The sequence below is a fragment of the Hyperoodon ampullatus genome, assembly GCF_949752795.1.
Source record: "Hyperoodon ampullatus genome assembly, chromosome: 18".
NCBI classification, from domain to species: domain Eukaryota; kingdom Metazoa; phylum Chordata; class Mammalia; order Artiodactyla; family Ziphiidae; genus Hyperoodon; species Hyperoodon ampullatus.
Window position 1 is genome coordinate 15072725 of NC_136931.1, and position 24762 is coordinate 15097486.

At 36.1% G+C, this 24762-nt stretch overlaps 1 protein-coding gene across 2 annotated transcripts in view; it reads right to left on the reverse strand.

Moving 5' to 3' along the window:
* The window catches only part of AP1G1 (adaptor related protein complex 1 subunit gamma 1), a gene marked incomplete at both ends in the record, with an annotated part of 49692 nt that overhangs the window by 19590 nt on the left and 5340 nt on the right, over nt 1–24762 (reverse strand). Inside the window, 10 exons of one of the 2 annotated variants that reach the window (XM_079723498.1) lie at nt 6–119; nt 1197–1252; nt 4686–4784; nt 4987–5067; nt 5532–5627; nt 8292–8300; nt 9141–9217; nt 10396–10492; nt 12599–12740; nt 18096–18220. In XM_079723498.1, the coding sequence (XP_079579624.1) occupies nt 6–119; nt 1197–1252; nt 4686–4784; nt 4987–5067; nt 5532–5627; nt 8292–8300; nt 9141–9217; nt 10396–10492; nt 12599–12740; nt 18096–18220 (896 nt within the window). The remainder of the gene's footprint in view (nt 1–5; nt 120–1196; nt 1253–4685; nt 4785–4986; nt 5068–5531; nt 5628–8291; nt 8301–9140; nt 9218–10395; nt 10493–12598; nt 12741–18095; nt 18221–24762) is intronic. The other variant, XM_079723497.1, reaches the window with a different exon arrangement.

The window sequence follows — 24762 nt, forward strand, 5'->3', positions numbered from 1 at the left end:
GTTACCGTTTTATTGAGACATCCAAATCTTTCAGACAGTCCACAATGGTACTTCTGTGCCTCTGTACTGCGTTATGATCTGTCTGCACAGTCTTCAACAAAGATGTTAAAGCTACATATCTGCATGACATAAAGTTGCAGAAGAACAGAATTAAAATGTAAAATTCAGGATAGTTCTCTGCTTAACGACAAAGAAGATGTCCAATGACTAAGGGAAAGCATACATTGTTAAATATTTAAAAGACAAGACAGATTAGTGAGTAAAATGGAAACACAGTAAAGCCATAAAAAACACTATAATCTAAAGCTGTGGCAACCAGAGGCCTTAGATTTATATTTGTATTCATGGTCAATTCCATTTAAACTTCTAAAAGTGACTGACTTGATTCTTCCAAACTCTTTCAAGTAGTACAACAAAATAAGTATATAGTATGCCTTTTCAGGCTGTCTGAGCCCCAAAACACAAGAAGAAATTATTTCAATTTTACCATTTATATTTCCTCTGCTTTTGTTTGATACCAGTACCAAAACTGCCCCTGAAAAAATGTGAGTTTATGATCCAAGTATTTAAGAATTCTTCTGGAAGGAGAAGATAATTCAGGGTACCATAATGATTATTTCCACATTTTTTCAATTGTAACATGACAAGAAAGAATAGAAGATAATACTGATAAATTCATCTACTTTAAAAAAATAGCTGGAGCTCACAAACATGTTCCAGGTTTGCAACTGAAATGTTATATTTTTCTTCTTAATTTAGAGCAGGGGTCAGCAAACTACAGCCTATCTGCAAAAACCCAGCCCTCTGCTGTCTGGTTTGGTAAATCAATTTTTACTGCAATACAGCCATGCTCATCATTTACACAGTCTATGGCTGCTTTCACACCAAGAGGCAGAGGTGAGTAGTTGCCAAGTAGACCCTAAGGCCCATGGAGTCTAAAATACTGACCATCTATCTGATCCCTTACAGAAGAAGTTTGCTGACTCTTAATGCTAACGTATAAACAGGACTAAAAATTAACTCATGAGGCAAATACTCAAATTCTTATCAAAACGGTTTTAATACCAGACTAAAAATAAAAATCCTGAGTTGAAGTTCTAGATGTCACTCAATACATGTGTGATCTTGAGCAAAGTCACTCTTGAGTACACTGAGTTTATAATAGCCAGATACAAGACATTTTTCAGTTGGCTTACCTAATATTCTTGTCGTTGTTCAATAAGAAACGACCCAGGATATTTATGGCTAGGACCTATAGAGAAACAGCATAGCTTAAAAATTTAGGAAAATCAAATATCTATATTGTTTAAGGGTCACTTTCTGGCCTCTGATAGGTGCAAACTATTTAAAGGTGGTAGTTTAGTTAGTACTTCTATAGATTGCTAGCCAAAAAAAAAAAAATTCTGAAGGCAAGCTCCTAAAACCATATTTTACTTCTGCTGAAAGATTGTTTTAAAGTTTTTATATCATTAGCAGAAAAATAATATTGTTAACAGCCTCACTGGAAGGAAACCTGGCAGTAACTACAAGTATTTAAAATGAGGAATTCCCTGGTGGTCCAGTGATTAGGACTCTGTGCTACCACTGCAGGGGGCACGGGTTTGATCCCTGGTTGGGGAACTAAGATCCCGCATGCCACATGGTGCAGCCAAATAAATAAATAAATAAATAAAAGCTACAAAATGAAACTATATCCTCTGCTTCAACAATTTCACTTCTAGGAATTTAGCTGACAAATGTACTTGTACATATGCACAAAAATCTACTGCAACACTATCTGTAATCACAAATGATAGGAGAGTCCATTAATAGCAAATTTGCTACATGTACTATGGCACATCCATACAACGGAATAGTATGCGACCATTAAAAAGAATAAATCCTGACACATGCTGAGAAATGGATGTACCTTGAAGACATTATACTAAGTGAAATAAGCCAGACACAAACACCCCATATTATATGATTCCATTTATGTGAAATGTCCTGAACAGGCAAATCCATAGAGACAGAAGGTAGAACAGTGGTTGCCAGGGGTTGGGGACACGGGATAAGGGAGAGTTATTGTTTAATAGGTAGGTAGATTCAGTTTCGGAAGACCAAATAGTTCTGAAGATAAATGGTTGTGTAGGTTGCAAAACAATGTGAATGTGCTTAATGCCACTGAACTACAGAGTTAGAAATGGTTAAAATGATAAATTTTATATTATGAATATTCTACCACAACCTTTTTTAAAATGAGGTCTCTATACATGAATATAAACTAGCTCCAACATAATGTTTTCACCTAACATGAAATGTGTAAGGTGCAGAGCAACCCAGATGACAAAAAGAACTATACACAAATACTGTAGTAAATTTGTTTCTTACAAAGCTATGGGTTAGCAATTATTATACTAATAAATGGTTGAAAGAATGAATAAATTCTTGAGGGAGAGTTTTTCCTTATAGAAGAATTCCAATTATTTAATGAGGAAAAAATGAGGGAAATAGAAAGGTATCATTAGAACACCACCCTAATAACTGTTGCAGACAAGATCCTCTGATGGGTACTAAAATGGTGGGTAAAAGTCTGAGGAGAACAGAATATCTGCATAGTGTCAAAGTGTTTCCTCCAAAATATTATAATTACAAAGGGGAAAAAAACAATTATACAGTGGAGAGACACCACCTTAACCAAAAGATCAAAGTTAATATCACCAGTAATGAGACAAACAGATAGCAGGTACCTCCTGATATGAAGCTGAGAAGGGCACACCACTTCTGTGGTAGTCTTGCCAAAAAAGCATAACCTCAAGCTAATTATAAGAATGTATCGGGGTGGGGGGACTTCCCTGGTGGCACAGTGGCTAGGAATCCGCCTGCCAATACAGCCTTGGTCCAGGAAGATCCCACATGCCACGGAGCAACTAAGCCCACGTGCCACAACTACTGAGCCTGCGCTCTAGAGCCCACAAGCCACAACTACTGAGCCCATGTGCCACAACTACTGAAGCCCCGTGCCTAGAGCCCATGCTCCAAACAAGAGAAGCCACTGCAATGAGAAGCCTGCACACCGCAACGAAGAGTAGCCCCTGCTCGCCGCAACTAGAGAAAGCCCACATGCAGCAACAAAGACCCAAAGCAGCCAAAAAATAAATTTAGAAAAAATTTTTTTAAAAAAAGAATATATCAGCGACTTCCCTGGTGGTGCAGTGGTTAAGACTCCGTGCTCCCAGTGCAGGGGGCCCGGGTTCAATCCCTGATCAGAGAACTAGATCCCACACGCATGCCACAACTAAGAGTTCGCATGCCACAACTAAGGAGCCTGCATGCCACAACTAAGACCTGGCACAACCAAATAAATAAATAAATATTAAAAATATATATATATATCAGACAGAGCCAAACTGAGGGACATTCTACAAAGTAACTGATCAGTACTCTTCAAAAGTGTCAAAGTCACAAAAACGAAGGGAAGATGAAGGAAATGTCATAGATTGGAGGAGACTAAGGAGACATGACAATAAATGCAATGTGGGATCAAGGATTAGTCATCAGTAGAAAAACTGGTGAAATGTGAATGAAGTCTGTAATATGGTTAATGGTACTGAACCAATATTAACTTCTTAGTTTTGGTAATTATACTACAGTTATACAAGATGCTAACATTAGGGGAAGCTGAGCGAACGGTAATATTGGACTCTGAACTATTTTTCCAACTTTTGTGTAAGTCTAAAATTATTTTAAATAAAAAGTTTTTAAAAGTGGGGTAGACAAGAAATACACATGTACAGACACATTTAAATATGGATAAAATAGCTCCAAAAAAAAGTACATTAGAAAATGGTGAGAGTAGCATTGACACATTTACACTACCAAATGTAAAACAGATGGCTAGTGGGAAGCAGCTGCATCAGCTTGGTGTTTTGTGACCACCTAGAGGGGTGGGGTAGGGAGGGTGGGAGGGAGACGCAAGAGGGAAGGCATGTATGTATACATATAGCTGATTCACATTGCTAAACAGCAGAAACTAACACCATATTGTAACGCAATTATACTCCAATAAAGATGTTAAAAAAAAAAAAGAAAATAGTAACCATATTTCCCACTAGAAAAATTGAGAGTCTACACATGAAAGCTACAGACAGACATCTTCCTCCCTGCATACCTTTTGTACTGTTTGAATTCTTTTACTTTGTGTTTATTTCTCAAATAAAAATAAATATTTAGATAAATGAATTAACTCAAATATCATGTCTTATTTGAAGTGATTGAGCCCAATTCAAATCATGGCTCTAAAAAAAGCTCATTCAGAAATGCTTCCTTGGGACTTCCCTGGCGGTCCAGTGGTTAAGACTCCCCGCTTCCAATGCAGGGGACATGGGTTCCATCCCTGGTCGGGGAACTAAGATCCCATATGCCGCATGGTGTGGTCAAAAAAGAAAAAAAAAAGAGAAAGAAAGAAATTTTTCCTTCACTTAACATTATCTATGTTTCTAATCATACCTAAGCTCTTCCAGTTTCTATTATAATCAATATTAAGCCTTCAGTGGAGAAAATGATACTTCAGATACCAAAAAAAAGCACTATATATTCTGCATCATTCTTTACTAAAGTTAATTTCCAAATGGAATTCATTTCCAAAATCCAAGTCAATTATTTTAAATAAAATGTTTAGGGAAGAAAAGATTAAAAAGACTTACTCGCAGTCCACTCTCTGACTTAATATCCATGATAGTCAAAACTGTTTCATAAAGAATAGCATTTCCTACATTTTTACTAGTCTCCGTATTAGTGGCAACCTGAAAAGACACAGAGGGTGTTACAAAAGTGACAAAACAATGCTCCCAAAAAATATCCAGAGGTAACAGGAGACATTTTGTGACTGATTACAGCCACCAACGAGAAAACACAAATAAAAACTGCTCCATTTACTCACAATCATTCTACTCCCTGCTTTACTAAAATGAGTGTTTACTTAAATGCAAGTTTTGGTCTACTCACCTGTGCTAATATATCATTCATAGCTTCACTTGAGTCATCATCATTTCGTCCTAAAATTCTTAATAACCGCAAAATTCGTACCTAATGTGCAAAATATGACAAATGTCAACAAATTCCGCCTGGCACAAAGGAACTTCGCCTGATATGAAATTCAAATAACTTAAATTGAAGTCTTAGATCCCAATAGAAATGGTAAAATTCAAAACAGAAGAAATTTAAACATTATCTTTAGAGAAGTTATACATGGTTCTATGTCTTAATGAAGTTATTAGACAACCCACACTTTGACACTTCACAGCCAAAGGATACCACCACCTGCAGAGCTGTATTATATTGGTAAATCAAGTTTCCATGTAGTATATGATTTGACTATTACAACTATAATTTTATCCTATTAATCTCATACAGAAATGTGTCACTATTCATTTGTTAATGTAATTAGTTTAATCAATTAACTACCAAATCTCTACCCAACACAAACCTAAGAGGAAGGAAAAATCTATTCCAAAATATATCATTTATCCAAAACTTTCTTTCAACCTCACCTGCAAAAAGGGGTCACTGATCCCAGAAACATCATGTTCTGGTGAATATCCGGACATGATGAGGTTCTTTAGAATACGAACTAACTGGGGCACAAGCTGCGGGGAAGAGAGATGCATCAAAAAACAGTGAACATCAAAGAATTTCTCATGAATAGGCAGGTAATTTGACTTAGAAAAAGGATGCAAGGGTCTGAGTCCAAGCAAATTCTACTGATACAATATACTAGTATACTGTTGATGTTTGATAAATATAACTTAGGAGTATTTTGGCCAAGAACTCAAGAAGGAATATCTCAATTAAAAACAAACCAGATGTTTTTACTCCAGAGTTATACACGCAAAGGTACTATAAATAACAGTAGGTTAGAAAGCCTCTGAGAACCAAGTAAAACAGGTACCTATGGGGCATATTGCATTTCTACTTCTATAGGACTTGACACACCTAGGTTGCACAAATATATTCCGTTTTTAATACATTCGACACATGTGGATATAAAATGTTATCACATCCAAAATACTGGTGATTTTATTAAAATTATAGTCTTAAAACAAACTATCTCAAATAGAGAAAAAAATTCTCTCCTCTTAATATTTGGCTCGTTATATCCTTTTCCAACAAACAACAGGGAATACAAAAGCCTCCAACATTGACTAAGTGGAACAGACACATGAAAAATTGTATCCTTCACTTTAGGAAGACAGCAAGGCCATGAATAATGTCCTTTTCCTATTCTTAACTCATATGACACAATTTTAGGTAAAATTTCATTTCAGCACCTAATTATACATTTGTTGCCTGTCTTATCTCACTAATGAAACTATACATTCCTTATGGTCAGAATGCCCTTCTTCTTTTTACTCTGTCCATTAGACTGACTCACAGCACATAGTAGAGGCAATTTTACTGTCAAGCTGAACTTAAAAATGCTTTAAATATTATCATTCATTTCAAACTCTGTTGATCAATCATTTAAGGTTAAAACCCTATTCCAAAATGTCTGCCACAATAAGAACATTTCCAGTCTCTAACTACAAACCCAATTTAGCTATATAAACAACTCTAACCACCTAACATTAAGAAGTGTCCAAAGCAAACTGAATCATATCTCTTTTGGAGGCAGTCAAAACAGCCCCAACTTTGCTGCAACTCAATTATTTTTTTCTCATCGTGTTTGGATTCCTCCCTACTCTCCAATTCTAAAAGGGGATCAAGACTGAAAGAAAAGCCAAGCTCAGCCCAAGGTGCACACTCAAAACATTTACAACACTAAGTCTACTACTAAATACAAGACAACATAATCTGTGGGAATTTAAATAAGTTTGGCCATAACACTTCAATTAAGCACTTCATAAGTCACCTAAACAAAAATCTAATTTGGACAACTCCAAGATTAAAAAAAATCTAAGCTATAATGACCTGTAAATTCTAAACAGAATCCTCATTAAATCTGTCAACTGTGGACAGATTTATATTAGAGGTCAGAATAATATAACTGTATAAACTGCTTTAAAATGTAATAAAACCGGGATCATCTAGTTACCAAGCTCTGCACAAAAAGTAGCTCGCCTTGCATAATTCCCAATGGTCTCCTTTTTTGTACTACCCATATCCTCAATTACTTTTTAAAATCTGGTTTCTGGGGACTTCCCTGGTGGTCCAGTGGTAAGGAATCTGCCTTCCAATGCAGGGGACACGGGTTCGATCCCTGGTCAGGGAACTAAGATCCTTCATGCCACAGGGCAACTAAGCCTGCGCCACAACTACTGAGCTCACGTGCCTCAATGAGGGAGCCCGCATGCCGCGAACTACAGAGCCCATGCAGCCTGGAGTCCGCGTGCCACAACTAGAGAGAGAAAAACCCACACACCACAACTAGAGAGAAGCCCATGCACCGCATTGAAGAGACAGCACACCGCAAAGAAAGATCCCGCGTGCCACAACTAAGATCTGATGCAGCCAAAAAAATTAATTAATTAATTAAGTTTTTTTTTTTTAAATCTGGTTTCTGTCTCAGAGAAGTCCTTTTTCCTTCAGCTACTAAACTCACACCACATAAGAGCACCCCGGGACAAAAAGCACAAATGTCTAAGTGTTCAGCATACAAATTCCTAGAACCCAGCTTTATTTTTCAGACAAAAATGCAAAACTGATGACAAGACAAACAAAATACTAAAACTGATAACAAGACAAACAAAATAAAATGACAAAGGGAAAGGCTGCAGCCATGAAAATCAGTTGATGCCCACCCACTCTATCTCAAAAAACTTTTAATATCCCAAAACTTCAAGGCAAGATTGAGGGCAAGTAAGGGGGAAATTAAAGCTCTAAGTCTGAACTGAAAGTTCAGAAGTATGTACGGAGCTTTTTAAAGCATGAGGTTACCCACACAGCTCCAAAATATCTGCTTCAAGAAGAAGCAGTGTTTGGCGTCAAGGATCCAAACTGATCTGGAACTGCCATCACCAATGGGAAAGTGCTCAAAGTTTCTCAAGTGAAGACAAAGGAAAGGCAGAGAAGGAGGCTTACAAATCAGGAAAGGCTGCAACTGAAATCCAAGGCTGACTTTGGAGTCAGGAGTTTAAGTGACAAGACAAAACCTGGACTAGGAAGTTAGCCAAAAATGCTAGGACAAATAACATAGTATTAAGCACAGCTTCAGCATTAGTATATTTTTAAAAGCCACATTTGTGGATGGATACACAAAAGCCACTAAGGACCTAATGCCAGCATGCACCATCTAAAAGAGGGTTAATTCTTACCTTTTCATTCTAACATACAGCAGGATTCCAAACAGACAACAGGAACAAAACATACAAAGCAAGCATTAGGGACAGATATGGGCCTCATACTATTTTATAATAATTTAATCAATACATGAACATCTAAGGGGGCAAAAAAGCCTCCCAAAAAAGAGCTGCTATTAGAGCTTCATTAGATCTAAAGTACAAAGTAAGCCCAATTTATGGAGTGATCAGCACCCTATAAAAGGAACTGAATGCATGTAATTACCCAAAGAACAGTCTTTCTCTGGGTCCTCCTTACTAGTGCCTTCTAACGTAAATGGAGAAAAAAATTTCCACTTCAGAATGCTCTAAGAAAGGGAGGGAGAGACTTAAGAAAGCTAGAGACTTCCATCACTGTAGTTACCACAGCGTAAAATGAATAGTGGGGGACCCTATGTTAGGTAAAAGTAATGTCAAATTTCAGTTTGCAGTTTTCACCTTAAAAAAAAAATTACCTGCCTTAAACTACATACACACGCGCGCGCGCACACACACACACACACACATATTTCCTGTGTGTAATTTGACCTCAGGTTACATTTCCTAACTTCAATGTGAAAACAGCAGATAAAGCACATGAGAGACTGGTGTGTCTGCCAACAATGAGAGAAGACTTCTATTATGAAAGGGAAAACACTGCACTACTGCCAGTTCTTATATGCCTAAACCTGGCTTCCAGCCCTACCACACAGCAGGGCTGTTTAAGTCCTTTATTCAGCTCCACAGCTTTCTTTCAAAAGAAAATTCATAGGTGAGAAAATCATGTACTTTTCAGGAAAACCATTTTCAATCAAGAAAGGCTTAGATATACAGAATGGCACCTACCTTTCTGAAATGTGCAAGCATGTCTGGGCTTCGCTCACACATTTCTGTGAGGAGGACTACAGAAGTGTGAAGGACACCTGAAAGAAAAGAACCAATGAAAACTAAAAATGAGGCTATATTATTCAACTTCATAGTACAAGGCTTTGAGTTCTGAAGGTCAATTCCAAAAGGATAGCTGCTATTTTTGTTTTTTAATCTCTCAAAGAATCTAAGCATTGAGGTGAATACAAAGAAGGTATTAATAGATACCTGCTGATTTAATACTGGTGATGTCAATCAAAACAGAATATTCTAAAGTTATATGACCAAAATAATTGCTAAAAAATGAGAACCAATACACCTGTCTCTACATTTGAGAATATCCATAAAGACATGCTCCTAGTCAATATAAACTGGACATCACCTGCTCCAGACTTAATAAGCTCTTAGCTGAGTTTTGATAGATATTTCAAGAAGAAAAATCTTACTAAGATTTTAAATTTCCAGATAAAATATATGAAAAACCCAAGGTAGTTGTGAATGACAAAGTAAATTTGCTTGGTCAAGAGTGAGTGAAAAGAATCACACCATACTTTTCACTAAATAATAAATAAGTACCCTAAATATTCATTTGTTCAACAAGTATATTTTGAGTCTTCTAGGCACAGGACTGCATTAATCAAATTAAATACACGTTACCATTTTTTCTCTTAGCATTTAGGACACAAGAATTTTCTTCACTCAGAACTTGTTTCACTGACTTCAAAAGAAGAATAAAATGCTCGGTAAAGAACTGCCACATTTCATTTAATTTCTCTCAAGCTTTATAAAAATATAGCTGGGTACCCATTACAAATTCCTGTTACAAGTAACCTAAGAGTAGTTTCACAAATCTTACACTACTACGGCAAAGCAATAAAGAAATATCTTTTTCTTCTATTATAAAATAGTCAGGAAATAAAAGGGTTTTACACATGAAAATCAAGGCTAGGATCCATTGTAATTACACTATTACTTAATACAGTATCTTTAATATAGTAAAAGAGGACCAGAAATGAAAAACAACAAGCTTACTGTAAAGGAATCAATCTCTAATTACAAAAACTAGGGTATGGGAGTAGAAGAGAGATTCAACCCATTAGCCCTTCCTGGAAAAGCGTCCAAGCACAGTAGAAAGGTGAGTCCACTGCATGAGACAGAAGGCCAACACTGCCTGAAGCCTGTTCTCTTTCCCCTTCTCCCCCAGTACTTCATGAGTGCATCTAAATCACATTACCATGGTTCTTTTCATTCAATAAATTTTTTGTTGCTGGTAAGAACATCTCCATAAGTTCAGGAACCTTCCTGATGACATGAACAGCACAAAGTGCTGCCTATAAAAAACATAAAAAGGACAAAAGAAGATTTATTTCAATTAAGTCAGGACAACCAATCTTATAAACAACAAAACCTCATCAACTAGTTCACCTACATGAAAAAAGAAAGGAGTTAGGTATCAGATTTATTATTTATTATTATCAGACTTACTAGTTATTTATTAACTGGTTAGGGCTTTCCAACTTATACTTACTGCATTAACGAGAACTTCTAACTCACCTGTCTCTTCCGTCATGTATTACCAAATAAGTGGACAAAAGCTTTCTCGACTAGACCATGGTTAACACAAACTTATCAAACATGCTAAACATAATTTATGTGGAGTTTTGCAAAGTAAAAAATAAAGACTTCCATCTGTGATAATCATTCTTCTGAGTAAAAAGACCAAAAGGTTTTATAAAAACGTTATGCAACTGAAAGATATATATACTGCAGATGCTTTAAATCCGCTGCTGCTTTTAATAATACCTATACTTTCCCCAATTCACTCTCTACTGAAATCAAGAAAATCATTTGAAAGTTACTTAGGATCTTAGTTAAACGCCTCTCAGTTAGCTAGTCTCTACTGAAGAAATTTGTTCACAGGAAAGAAAGACATTCAAAGACTGATTTTGGTTAAACGCCCCCACCCCTGGCAAAAGGAACCATAACTACTATTTGTTGGAATTGAATAACATAAAAGTTTAGATAGGGGCCTCCCTGGTGGCGCAGTGGTTGAGAGTCCGCCTGCCGATGCAGGGGATACGGGTTCGTGCCCCGGTCTGGGAGGATCCCATATGCCGTGGAGCGGCTGGGCCCGTGAGCCATGGCCGCTGAGCCTGCGCAACCGGAGCCTGTGCTCCGCAACGGGAGAGGCCACAACAGTGAGAGGCCCGCGTACCGCAAAAAAAAAAAAAAAAAAAAAAAAAAAGTTTAGATACATTAACAAGAAAAGATTTCAGCTAATTCTTTCCATGCTACAGTTGGGGGAAACAATTTTTTTTCCTAATCTGTAGGAATTATTTTATTTAATAATTATTAATCTTTATTAATTATTTATTTAATCTTTCTGAACAAGAGCAGCCCACACATTTTTTAAGAGAAAAGACTGGCTTTGGTCTGTAGCCATCATTAACAGTGCATGATCCTGGAAAACAGCTTGACCCTTTCAACAGCTTTGTCTCACACCATTAATACAGAGGCACAATAAACGCCAACCAGACGATATTATGTGACTCACTTCTAAAGACCTAAATTTTACCCTCTGTTTATGAAGGTTTTAGGATTCAAGCACAATAAAATAACAACAAAATGTTTATATCAACAAATAAAAGCAAATAAGTGAATAAGATCACTGTCTTCCATTACTATTCCATTTAGATATATCAATTTTAGGAAGTATGTTCTACATCATTCCCTAATAATTATCTAGGTCCCAATGGAACTGCACTTCCAAGATTCAAAGGCCCTAATACAAAGACATGGGCACTAAAATAAATTCGTAAAGATCTGTTCATTATCACTTTGTTTAATACTGTTTAGAATCAGGTAATTTAGGAAGTAATTAGGTATGCCATCTAGGGTCCAATAACATTTGCTTGTTTATAAATCATTTCCTTGAAAAACGACGAATTAAGAGAATTAAAGTGTTCACAATCACTTATTAATTGGAGAGTTAAATAGCAATAAAAAAAAAAAATCACCTCCAGGCTTCCCTGGTGGCGCAGTGGTTGAGAGTCCACCTGCCGATGCAGGGGACACGGGTTTTTGGGACACGGGTTTTTGCCCCGGTCCAGGAAGATCCCACATGCTGCGGAGCGGCTAGGCCCGTGAGCCATGGGCGCTGAGCCTGTGCATCCGGAGCTTGTGCTCCGCAATGGGAGAGGCCACAACAGTGAGAGGCCCGCGTACGGCAAAAAAAAAAAAATCACCTCCAAAATTAGTATAAAAAATATTTTGATTTATAAACAACTGATTCATATATAATCATTTAAAATACATTTACTGCACAGGGAAAGATAAGTTATATTATCATCTGAGGTTTCAAATATGAATAATCTGCCTTCTCATCTCCATAATACTCCCTAATCCAAACGCAGACATTCGGTTTCATGGAAAGTTACCTTTTTTCTCAAGTAAGAGTTGGAGGTTTTCAGGAGTTTCTCTACCTCTCCTGCAAGATCTCTGCACATCTCTGAGGAGCCCATGCAGCCGAGGGTACAAAGTGCTAGCCCCTGTACATATTGCGTGCTATGATTAAGATCACTGCAAAAGAAAGAAGGTGGCAGAAATGAACATGCCCTGCCTGGTGCTCCCCATGAAGAAGCTTCACAGTCTAACAAGGTAGCTCTGAACGATTCATGATTTCTCTAATACGGAAAATATTTATTAGGATTATTTTTGCAAAAAGTGTTTATTCTAACTTTATTACAAATTACAACACAGCAAACTGACTGACAGTCTGTTCCACATGCTTGCAACCTAATGTTTCCAAATACCAAAGCAACATAAACTGGACAACATGCTATCTGTTGGATGTTAAAAGACAACTCTCTTTAGGAAACTCAGCAAACCACTGAAAGTAAAAACTAGCAATGACAGAATATGAAGCACAACTGTATATTTAAAAGATTTTAATATGCTCTATTACTAACTACAAAAAAAAGTAATACAGTAACCAAAACCTTTAAAAAAAATCAGAAAACAATCTCTACTGCTAGAGCATTTAAGATGACTTCAACATCACAACAGAAACACTCTATACTATATACTCTATACTTAAACACTCTATACTCTAAATGCTATATCATAAGGTCTTTGATCTTATGATATAGTATTAACCTTGATGTTACATTAATTTTTACACTTTTATTTATTCAAAAGAAGAAAAAATTAGTAACTAAAAAGATAGGTAATTAAACCATCATAAACTTAGCTAGATGTTTACAGTGAGGCTCAGTATCTAGTGATACAGATACAAAATATTCTATTTCTAACAGGCATTGATTACTGTACAAAATTATTTCTAAACCAGCTTGAAGTATACTTTCAGAAAAGCTGAAATATTAAAAGCTTGAACCAGTAAACTCATTTATATATTAAAACCAACTCTTACCATTCAGAAGCTGAATTATTATGTTGAGTTATGCTACTTCCACCAGCTTTAAGAGCATTTTAAAATCGTTTAGCTCAGTGGTTCTCAAACTGTGATTAAAGAATCTCTGGAAGTCTCCAAGACTGTTTCAGGGGGTCCACGAAATACAAACTATTTTCACAATACTAACTCATTATTTGTCAGCTTTATTGACACCTGCACATCATGATAGTGCAAAGGCAATGGTGGGGAAAAACTATGGAATGTTAGCACAAATCAGGGCAGAGGCACCAAACTATAATAGTGGTCACTGAATACACTGCCACACACTTAGAGTGAAAGAAGGGAGGTAGGGAGGGAGTTTCACTTAATACTGCCCATGACAAAGCAGTAAAAATGATTAGTTTTATTATACCTTGACTCTTTTTTTTTTTTTTTAAAGCCACGCCACACGGCTTGCAGGATCTCAGCTCCCTGATCAGGGACTGAACCCGGGCCACTGCAGTGAAAGCCCAGAATCCTAACCACTAGGCCGCCAGGGAACTCCCATATACCTTGACTCTTGAGTGCACATTTTTTAACATTCTGTGTGACAAAATGGAAAGTATGCATAAAGTACTTGTGATGCATACTGGAGTAAAGTGGCAATCTCAGAGAAAAGCACTTGTGTATTTGTTTCATTTGCAAGCTAAACTAGCTACTTTTAAAATGAACATCATTCTTATTTGAAAAATAACTGACAACTATAATTATTAAGATGTGATTATTTGCCAAACATTTTCTTGAAGAAGAGCCAAGTAAGCTTATCACTTCAAGAGCAACAATTGTGACAATATTTGTTGCCAATGATAAAATCTAAGCTTTGAAGTGAAAATTAGAATTTTGGAATATTTGTATTGCCACCATGAACCTGACAGTCTATCAATACTTTAAAACTCAGTGAACCAATTTTCTCCAAATGCCTTAAGCATGATGTTTAAAAAGCATGCAAGAGTAAAAGATTCATTCAAAGTGTAAGACAGACCAATGGGTTTTAATATAACAAAGAACCAAACTTCACTGATATGGTTTCAGACTCCACATTGTAATTAACCCTAAAGAAACTACCACTTGTGGAGTTTTGATATACTATCATAGAACATTATCCATAGTTAATCTGAAAGGTTATTAAAGTCCTCTTTCTTTTTTAAACTACATTATCTGTGAAAGGCTACATCTTCTTCATAAACTTAATCAAAACGTAACATAAGAAACTGAATGCAGAAGCAAATATGAGCATCTAGCTTCTAGCTTCCATTAGGTTAGATATTAAAGAGATTTACAAAATTGTAAAATAATGCCATTCTTCTCACTGAAATTGTTCTTGTTCTGAAAAATAGTTTTTCATCAAAAAATTTATTTCTGTTAACATTGTAATGGGTTCATTATTGGTCATTTTATTTTTATTTATTTATTTTTTGGGGTAATTTTAAATGAACTAATAAATGGTTTTAGGCTTCCCTGAAGAACAAAGAAAGGAAAGGAAACAGAAGGTAAAGTGTCAATCAGTCAGGTTTGCTATTGTCTACCAATTTGAATATTTAAGATAAAAATTACTGATAAAATAAAGTTTAACTTAACTATGGCTTTACCATTTAGTGTCCTAGTTCCCAAGAGTATTTAGTTGACTCTTCAATCATTTTTCAATGATTAAGAATATTTGCATAATGCAAGCTCTGAAAGTATTATATTTAATTTTTAAAGATTTAATTCCAAGATCATTAATGTCAGAGTTTTTCTAGGCCAATGAACAATGAGGTAAACATTCATCATTAAACAGAAAAACTGCTGGTACATAGGATGCCCCATAATCAAAATGCAAAAAACCTCACAAATTAAAAAAACCCATTCATTAACAGATTAAAAAAACACACACAGGGGACTTCCCCGTGGTCCAGTGGTAAAGAATCCGCCTTCCAATGCAGGGGACGCAGGTTCAATCCCTGGTTGGGGGACTAAGATCCCACATGCCACAGGGTAACTAAGCCCATGCATCACAACTACTGAGCTCGCGTGCCTCAATGAGAGAGCCCACGTGCCGCAAACTATACAGCCCAGGCACCCTGGAGCCCATGCGCCACAACTAGAGAGAGAAAGAAAGAGAAAACCCATACGCCACAACTAGAGAAGACCACACGCCACAACGAAGATCCCGCACCACAATGAAAGATCCCACATGCCTCAACGAAGACCCCATGTGCCGCAACTAAGACCCGACGCAGCCAAAAAAATAAAGAAAATAAATTAAAAAAAAAAAAACACTGAATCATCCAAAGTCCTTTAACTGAGCTTAAACTTAAGTGCCAGATCAATTCCCAACTATTATTAGCTCTCTCCTAAATTCACTTGGGGCTTCGCTGGGTCTCATGAAAATTAAACACAAAGATTCCTTCTTTGCCTGTATGCCTATTCTTCAATTTTTATCAAGCTACAAACCTATACTTGAGTTTGGTATTAAGTCTCTAATATGAACTTGCTGCTAGGCAGAACTGCCAAATTATCAGCATATGATTGATTGAAGGTTTGAATAATAAGGGCACAGAGCATGCAAGAACAAAAATTAAAGAAACTTTCAGAGGCCTGTCCAGAATAAATGTGTAAAGTCACATTAAATATCTAAAATGTAACCTCCATGACACCAAGGATTTCTGTCCATTTTTTTCATTCTCCATCCCCAAAGCTCATAACACCTCCTGGCATACAACAGGTATACAATAAATATTTGTTGAATAAATGAGTCAACTTAGTATTTTTGTTATTAATATTTATTTCAAGGCCAAAAAGAACAAGATTCTCCCAAATTAAGTCACAGAGTCAATGTATTTACATGACACACTCTATATTTACAAGCAATCATAATTCTCATTTTGAAATTTTTCATTATCCATTGGGAAATTTTAAATTATAATTTTTACCACAGCAAAATATATGAGTTCAGTGTCTTTAAATTGATCACCTATATCCCTCTGATTCTACTTTCTGTCAAATACAGAAATACTATAAATGAAAAAGAAATCTAAAAAAGGAGATTAAACCAATAGACAAACCAAAACCAAATCAAAACAAACCAAAAAGTACCTTTAATCAATATGGCCATCAGAACTTCCATAACTTTCTTTTTTGTTTTCTTAAATTTATTTATTTAATTTATTTATTTTTGGCTGCGTTGGGTCTTTTTTGCTGTGCGCGGGCTTTTTCTCTAGTTGCGGCGAGCAGGGGCTACTCTTCATTATGGTGTGTGGGCTTCTCATTGCGGTGGCTTCTCTAGTTGCAGAGCACGGGCTCTAGGCACGGGGGCTTCAGTAGTTGTGGCTCGCGGGCTCTAGAGAACAAGCTCAGTAGTTGTGGTGCACGGGCTTAGTTGCTCCGCGGCATGTGGGATCTTCCGGGACCAGGGCTCAAACCCATGTCTCCAGCACTGGCAGGCGGACTCTTAACCACTGCGCCACCAGGGAAACCCTAAAACTTCCATAACTTTCTAAGAGAAATTTATTATAAGAGAGATACTGAGGGGGATTCCCTGGTGGCACAGTCATTGGGAATCTGCCTGTCAGTGCAGGGGACACGGGTTCGAGCCCTGGTCAGGGAAGATCCCACATGCCGCGGAGCAACTAAGCCCATGTGCCACAACTACTGAGCCTGTGCTCTAGAGCCCGTGAGCCACAACTACAGAGCCTGCGAGCCACAACTACTGAGCCCGCTTGCCTAGAGCCCGTGCTCCACAACAAGAGAAGCCACTGCAATGAGAAGCCCGTGCACCGCAACGAAGAGTAGCCCCCACTCACTGCAACTAGAGAAAGCCTGTGTGCAGCAACGAAGACCCAACGCAGCCAAAAATAAATAAATAAATAAATAATAAATTTTTTTTTAAAAAAGAGAGATACTGAGAACTGTTAATTCCCTACTCACAGGTCCTCTAATTTCTCCAGAATGGCAAGCATTAACTTTGTAAGTTAAACACATAACTGGACTAGTAAATCAGTAAAGCACCCATTAGAGAAAAAAGGACTTATACACAAAAATTCACAGGGCTAAATATAATTCCCAGCAACTGAAATCTGGGATTAGACTGCTGACAAGCAAGACCTCTCTTTTTACCTTTAAATAGTATTTATTAAGAACATACACTGGTAATTATTTAATAAACACAATGTTTCATTATTCATGGTATTCAAAAAAATATATGATAAGAAAGCTCAGATTTACCAATGCTCTTTCTATTCTATGAAAGTCCAAATGCTTATTCATGGCTAAATAGTTGCTATGACTCAAGATGTACAGCAATACCTTCATTTAGTTAAATTATCCCCTACAGAAGTTTTAATCCTTTGCTTAGCCTCTTTACATATAAGCTATAGAACCAAAAGCAGCTCAAATACATTCTAGACAGTAAATATAAAATCAATAAATAGAAGCTTTTGACGTCTTATTATAAAAAAGACCTAAAAGTACAAAGTAGTTATTGGAAGAAGGAAATTAAGACTTACTTCTTGATACAGTTGGTCATGAGAAGATGGACATCTTGTCTTTCATCTAACAGCAGCATTGCCCCTAAATAGCCAATGCGTTTGTCTGTGAATTTTTGAGAGGCGATAAGCTTGAGGCACTCCAACTACAAATAAAAAATAAATAAATAAATAAATAATTTTTAAAAAGAAAGAAAAAAGGAAAAGAAAAAAAATTAAGAAATTGCTACCATAATCAGGAAAGCAATACTTTTAACCCAGAGTCAATGGTTAACTAAAGTACATAGGTATAACCTGTATCATCAAACCACCTAAATAAAAGGCAAAGGTTTAAAAGATAGTTCAGTATCTTGATAATAATAATCAAGTTCTGGAATCGATCATCTTGTCAAGGTCCTATGGGATTTGCCATCCAAATAATCTGTGAAGTTTACCTTAGGTCTACATATTCATACAAACTACTAAAGTGTTGTCGTAAAGTTTTAATAAACCTAATTCCTAATTTAATTCCCAGGTTATACTAAACAAGCACCAAGCTCATGTGTGTATTTAATGTCTGGTTCCTATTGTGAATATCAAAAACTCCGTAACTGGAAACATACCAAAGTGCCAAACAGTGTCCTAAACACCAGGAATGTACAACTGAAGAAGACATAGACAATAACTAACTTTAACATAATGTGGAAAGTGCTACATTTAGGGCTTGAACCAAGTACTATGGAGAGGTGAGGTTTTAGCAATCAAATATAGAAGTAAACAAACACACACAAGCCAGAGGAAAACCCAGTAATGGAATTAACCTAAAGTGTTTTATATGATTTCTTCTTTACATACTTCTTTACACAATCCTCAGAGCTTAAGAATCCGTGTAGTTATTTACAACAGCCAAGACATGGAAACAAGCCAAGTGCCCATCAACAGATGATTGGTTTAAGATGTGGTGTGTGTATGTGTATAAAAATATATACGTATATATACATATATACATATAATGGAATATTAGTCATAAAAAAGAATGAAATAGTACCATTTGCAGCAACATGGATGGACCTAGAGATTATCATATTAAGTGAAGTCAGTCAGAGAAAGACAAACGTTTTATGGTATCACTTATATGTGGAATCTAAAAAATAATATAAATGAATCTATTTACAACACAGAAACAGACTCAGGAAATAGAAAACTTATGGTTACCAAAGGGGAGAGAGGGAGAAGGATAAATTAGGAGTAATTAACAGATACAAACTACTACACATAAAATAGATAAGGAACAAGGATTTACTGTATAGCACAGGAAACTATATTCAATATCTTGTAATAATTTATAATGGAAAATAATCTGAAAAAAAATATATATATATATAACTCAATCACTTTGCTATACACCTGAGACAATATTGTAAATCAACAATACTTCAATTTAAAAAAAAGGGTCCTTGTATTTAAACAGTTTGTCCCTCTACTTAGCCTTTCTTGAACATCACAGTCACTCTGATATACTTTATCATTCCATCTTGACTAACATGGAAGAGGCCAAACATTCCCTCTCAGGCAGTGGTTTACAAAGGGTATACACAAGTTAGACTCTTCAAGAGGGGTTTTGCAAACTATGCTCCCATTTAGAATCACTGCATTCCAAGGAAAGAGGCTCAGGTGCAGACTGGTGTAGACAGGAATGTAAGATCACATGAGACTACTTCCCATATGAATCTGCCTGTAAGTATGAAAGTCAAACTGAGAAATGTAAAAGAGTTTACAAATAAACCTGTTTCGAGCTATTTAAAAACTGCTCTCTCAATGTACCTACAATAAAAACACCTAAAGGTTGTGGGATGACTACACCATCATGAGCAAGTCAAAGAAGCCTCAAAGGGAGAATAACCAGAATCCCAAGGAAAACTGAAATGCCTCTGAGATCAACAAAGATTATCTAACAACCCTTCCCTTCTGTCTACACATTCAATTTAAATTTCAAAAACAACTTCTGAAATAGAAGATGTTTACAGTCATTCTTACAATGTCAGCAGAAAAATTACTGCTGAGGTGAATGAGAAAATCACAAGTTAAAATGTTATTGGAAAAATCTTTCTCTTTTTCAAACTGAAGGTTTTTAAAACTTCCCATTTCATCATTCTATAAATAAATATTTTAGCAGTAAAAGAAAATGTTCTAAGAATCAGGTATCACTGAAATGTTTATCATCCTTACTGAATCATGCTTCAGGCAAACAGCAAGCATTACACAAACTATCCAAATTTTTTTTCTTAAGGTGAACTAATGAGAAGGACACTCAGGCATTAATATTCATATTTTTAAAGGCCAAGTTTTAAGATAAGCACACCAGAAGTCACTGATGACTGGTGAGTACAATTTGTTGTTTTTTGTGACAGCTGTTAAAACTTATCTAATAACTAAATAGCCAAAAGAAAAACTAAAATTAAAGGGACAAATACTAAATTAATTCTTTTTTAATATTTCCTGTTGGTACAGTGACTTTGCTCTAAGAATGACCTGCTGTTTTTTTTTTTGAAGGTGACAAATTTGAGGGGAAAATACAAGATTATATACTGGAAATGGCCTCTGAAATACATACTCCAGTGAAGGATTAACTCTGATCACACTTCACACTTACAGTGGCCAGCAAATAGAGCTCAGGCTGTACCACGTGTCATCATTATAAGTGTTATCAAGGTTTTCAAATGTTGAAAAAGAAAATGATTGGAGGAGAATACAATGGGATGTGGGCAAATGTGAGGAGAGGGCATCCACTTTTTTTTTTTTTTTTGCTGTACGCGGGCCTCTCACTGTTGTGGCCTCTCCCGTTGCAGAGCACAGGCTCCGGACGCGCGGGCTCAGCGGCCATGGCTCACGGGCCCAAGCCGCTCCGTGGCATGTAGTATCTTCCCAGACCGGGGCACGAATCCGTGTCCCCTGCATCGGCAGGTGGACTCTCAACCACTGTGCCACCAGGGAAGCCCGGGCATCCACTTTTGAGCAGCAATCACTAAAAACACAACTCAACACTTACATGAGTTACAGAACAGAAAAAAAAATAGTAACCAATTAAATGTATCCACCCCTTAGTCAACATCCTCAACTTCCATCTAGTACTACTCCTTCTCACTTAAAGCTACTTGAAACTGCCACCTGAAACACTGCTAACCCACAAATCTGGCTTTAAATCCACCATAAACAGTCCACCACCAAGGTAACAGAAAACTTTTGCTTTTACCCCAAACTCTGTGAGCAAAAGTCAAAAGACAAATGACAAACTTGGAAAAAACATTTGCAACTCATTTCACAGACATGAAATCCTATACAACAGGATTCTACAAACTTATTTTTTAAAAGACCAACAACGAATATAATAAGTCAAAGAATTTGAACAGACAGTTCAAACTAAGAAATAATTCAAACATACAAAATGAAGTTCAATCTCCTCATAAAACAAATGCAAACCCATCTAGGAAAATTTACTAAAACATCATTGACCTGTGCACCTGAAAAGGGTGTGTTATATGATATGCAAAATATGATTCAATGAAGTTATTAAAAAAGAAATGCAAATCAAAACCATATTGAGATACTACTTTTTAACCTATTATATTAGCAAAGATAAAAAACTGTCATAACAGTGCAAGGACATTAGTAATGGCAGTATAAACTGGCACAAGATGTAGTAAGAAAGATTTGGTCTATCTAAATTACAAACACACATACCCTTTGACTCAACAAATCCACTTTTAGGAACTTACAATGCATTTATATTCACACATGAGCAAAATAATGGATATTATTCCATTGTAGTATTACTTTAAACAGTAAGATTGGAAATAAATGTGCGTTAATAAGACATCAGTTAAATAAATTGACTCACACATATAACAGAATACTATGCTGTATTTACTACCATGAGCATGTCAATAAAGTTGAAAAAAATAAGTACAAGGAAGCTCTTTATATATTGGTATGGGTTAATCTTCAAGACAGATTAATAAGTGGACAGTGCATACAGTATTTTACAATATATTTTTGGAAGAGGCGAGAATATATATGTCCATTGCCTGGAGATGTATAAAATGTCTCTAGAAGTATAGTCTAGAAATGAATACCACAAGCTGCCTATAAGGAGGGAAACTAAGTGACTGGAAGAGGATAGAAAGCAGAGTTTTCATCGTATATCCTTTTGTATCCTTTAAATTTTGCATCGATGAACTGTCATTATTTATTTCAAAGATAAATAATATTGGGCTGGGAGAGAAAAAACTGCAGGATGAAGAGAATTTACATCTAACTTGTAGTTAGAAAAGTTAATACAGTAATATTATAATTAAAAAGGAAAAAACCAACTGAAATCATTTGTTCCCCCTCCAAAGTTAAACAACATATATTTTAAAAAATAGCAAAAAAGCATTTGAGTCTTGGAATCATTTCATGAAAAAGCCTTTGAAAAATTTAAGAAAATCATATGAAAATATAACTCAGTAAACGGAAACAACCTTTTAAAGATAACTTAAATTCATAATGAGCAATTACTGTGCTATTCTATCATACCTGTGATGCCGTAGGAACGTGTTAAGAAGTATGCTCCCTTCTTATCTCTATTCCCCACAAGGGCTGTGCTCTTTTCTGCTGACAGTTATTTTGTATTCTTCACCTACTATCAATTTCTTCCTTAACAACCGCTCTTAATATATTGATACTTGCTTATCCACAGCAACCTTCTTCCTCTCCCCCGACCTACATCCCAAAGGGTTGACTGTGGTAACTCTTATATTTATTTTCCAAGTGTTTTGAGACACTGTGGTTTTCCTTTAATTTAGAAAGCTCCTGCTGTGTCCCAACCAATGTGCTAGTCATTCTCACTGATACACAGTTAGAAGGACACATAAAACCAGCATTTGAACATTTATCATAAAATATGATAGATATATACCATGACAGTCATGCACAAGCTACTGTGAAAACAAAGTAGGAAGGCCACCCAATTCAGGTTAGAAACTAAGAAAACATCTGAGAAAAGTTTCTATCTCTTTATATAACACTTAGTGGAACAGAAAGAAACCAGTTAGGAGCTTTGCCTCTCTTATCCTGGTTCTAGCTAAGAGACCTAAGTGAGCTATTTCAACAATCCGGGCCTAGTTTCCTTATCACTAAGGTAACTGAGCCACATCATGGAAGACGGTGCCCTAACAGTCGTCCTACATTCCATGTCTTCCAAGGCAAATAGTCCCTAATTCTCTCCAGCTGATCCTTGAATTTTTCTCAGAATATTTTCTCAGCAGAAGCATTCCAGAGAGCCATGAGCAACAAGCCTTAAGGGACTGAAGTTATCAGCCTCCTTTAGAACAAATACAGTGCCTTAAAAATCACTAATCAAAATCACCTGGGAGGGTTCTAAGATTTTTTTTTTTTTATATATATATATTATATATATATATATTATATATATATATAGGTCACCCCCAGGATATTCTGATGGAGTAGATTTGAGAGAAAGCCTAACAACTTAATTTTTACATACTTTTCCTAAATGACTCAATGCTCCAATTTTCCTAGAATTTCAAAGCAATTTTTAATAGGAGAACTTTACCAAGTTTCTGGCCTTGTTACATTTTTCTGAAGCAAGTACAAATATTGCCTTTTATCAGCATTTAATCTGGTTGCCCTTTAGAAAAAGCTGCACTCGTTTTGTTAGCTTTTAGAACAATTTCCCAAAAGGTCAAATGCACATATACATTTGCTTTTAATTTAACACTGAGCTTTATGATGTGAACAATCATCTTGATGAAGAGATGCAATTAAAATATTGTAAACATTAACAGATCTGCAACTGATTGGTTAGGTCTTAGTTACTTGTATTTCATTTTAATACTCAGAAATAACTTTCTAGTTTATACACACACACACACACACACACACACACACACACACACTCACACACACACATTTTTGAAGAACAAGATTATAACTACTTTACCACTATGTAGCTTGGCAACATAAAATCTATATGGACCAGAGCCTGTTTTTTCATTCTTCTGACATTAACATTCCTACTGTATCCCATTTTTTTTTCTCTTGAGAAAATTTATTATGAAATATTTTACTCAAAAATTTGACCCACCAACGAGCTTTATCAAATCTTAACATTATACCCTATTTATTTTAATAAATTTAATATTACAAATTCAACTGAATCCCTCTGAATATTCTGCCTCAATCTGTTCCCTCTCTCTATCCCAGGAGTGACCAAAACTCAAAACTGCTGTTGATCATTGTCATGTCATGTGTCCTTAGCTATACATGTAGAGACAATTGTTTTTGAATGTTTTAAACTTTACACAAAGTATCATATTGTATTCCTGCTCTTTTCACTCAACATCTTTTGAGCATTACTCACATCCAGACAAGAAGCTCCAATTCAGTCATATTCATTGCTATAGAGTATCCCATATATGAATATACTACAACTTACCTATTCTTTTTTTAAATTAATTTATTTATTTTATTTATTTTATTTTTGGCTGCGTTGGGTCTTCGTAGCTGCACACGGGCTTTCTCTAGTTGTGGTGAGCGGGGGCTACTCTTCGTTGCGGTGCGCAGGTTTCTCATTGCCGTGGCTTCTCTTGTTGTGGAGCACAGACTCTAGGCACGTGGCTTCAGCAGTTGTGTTACATGGGCTCAGTAG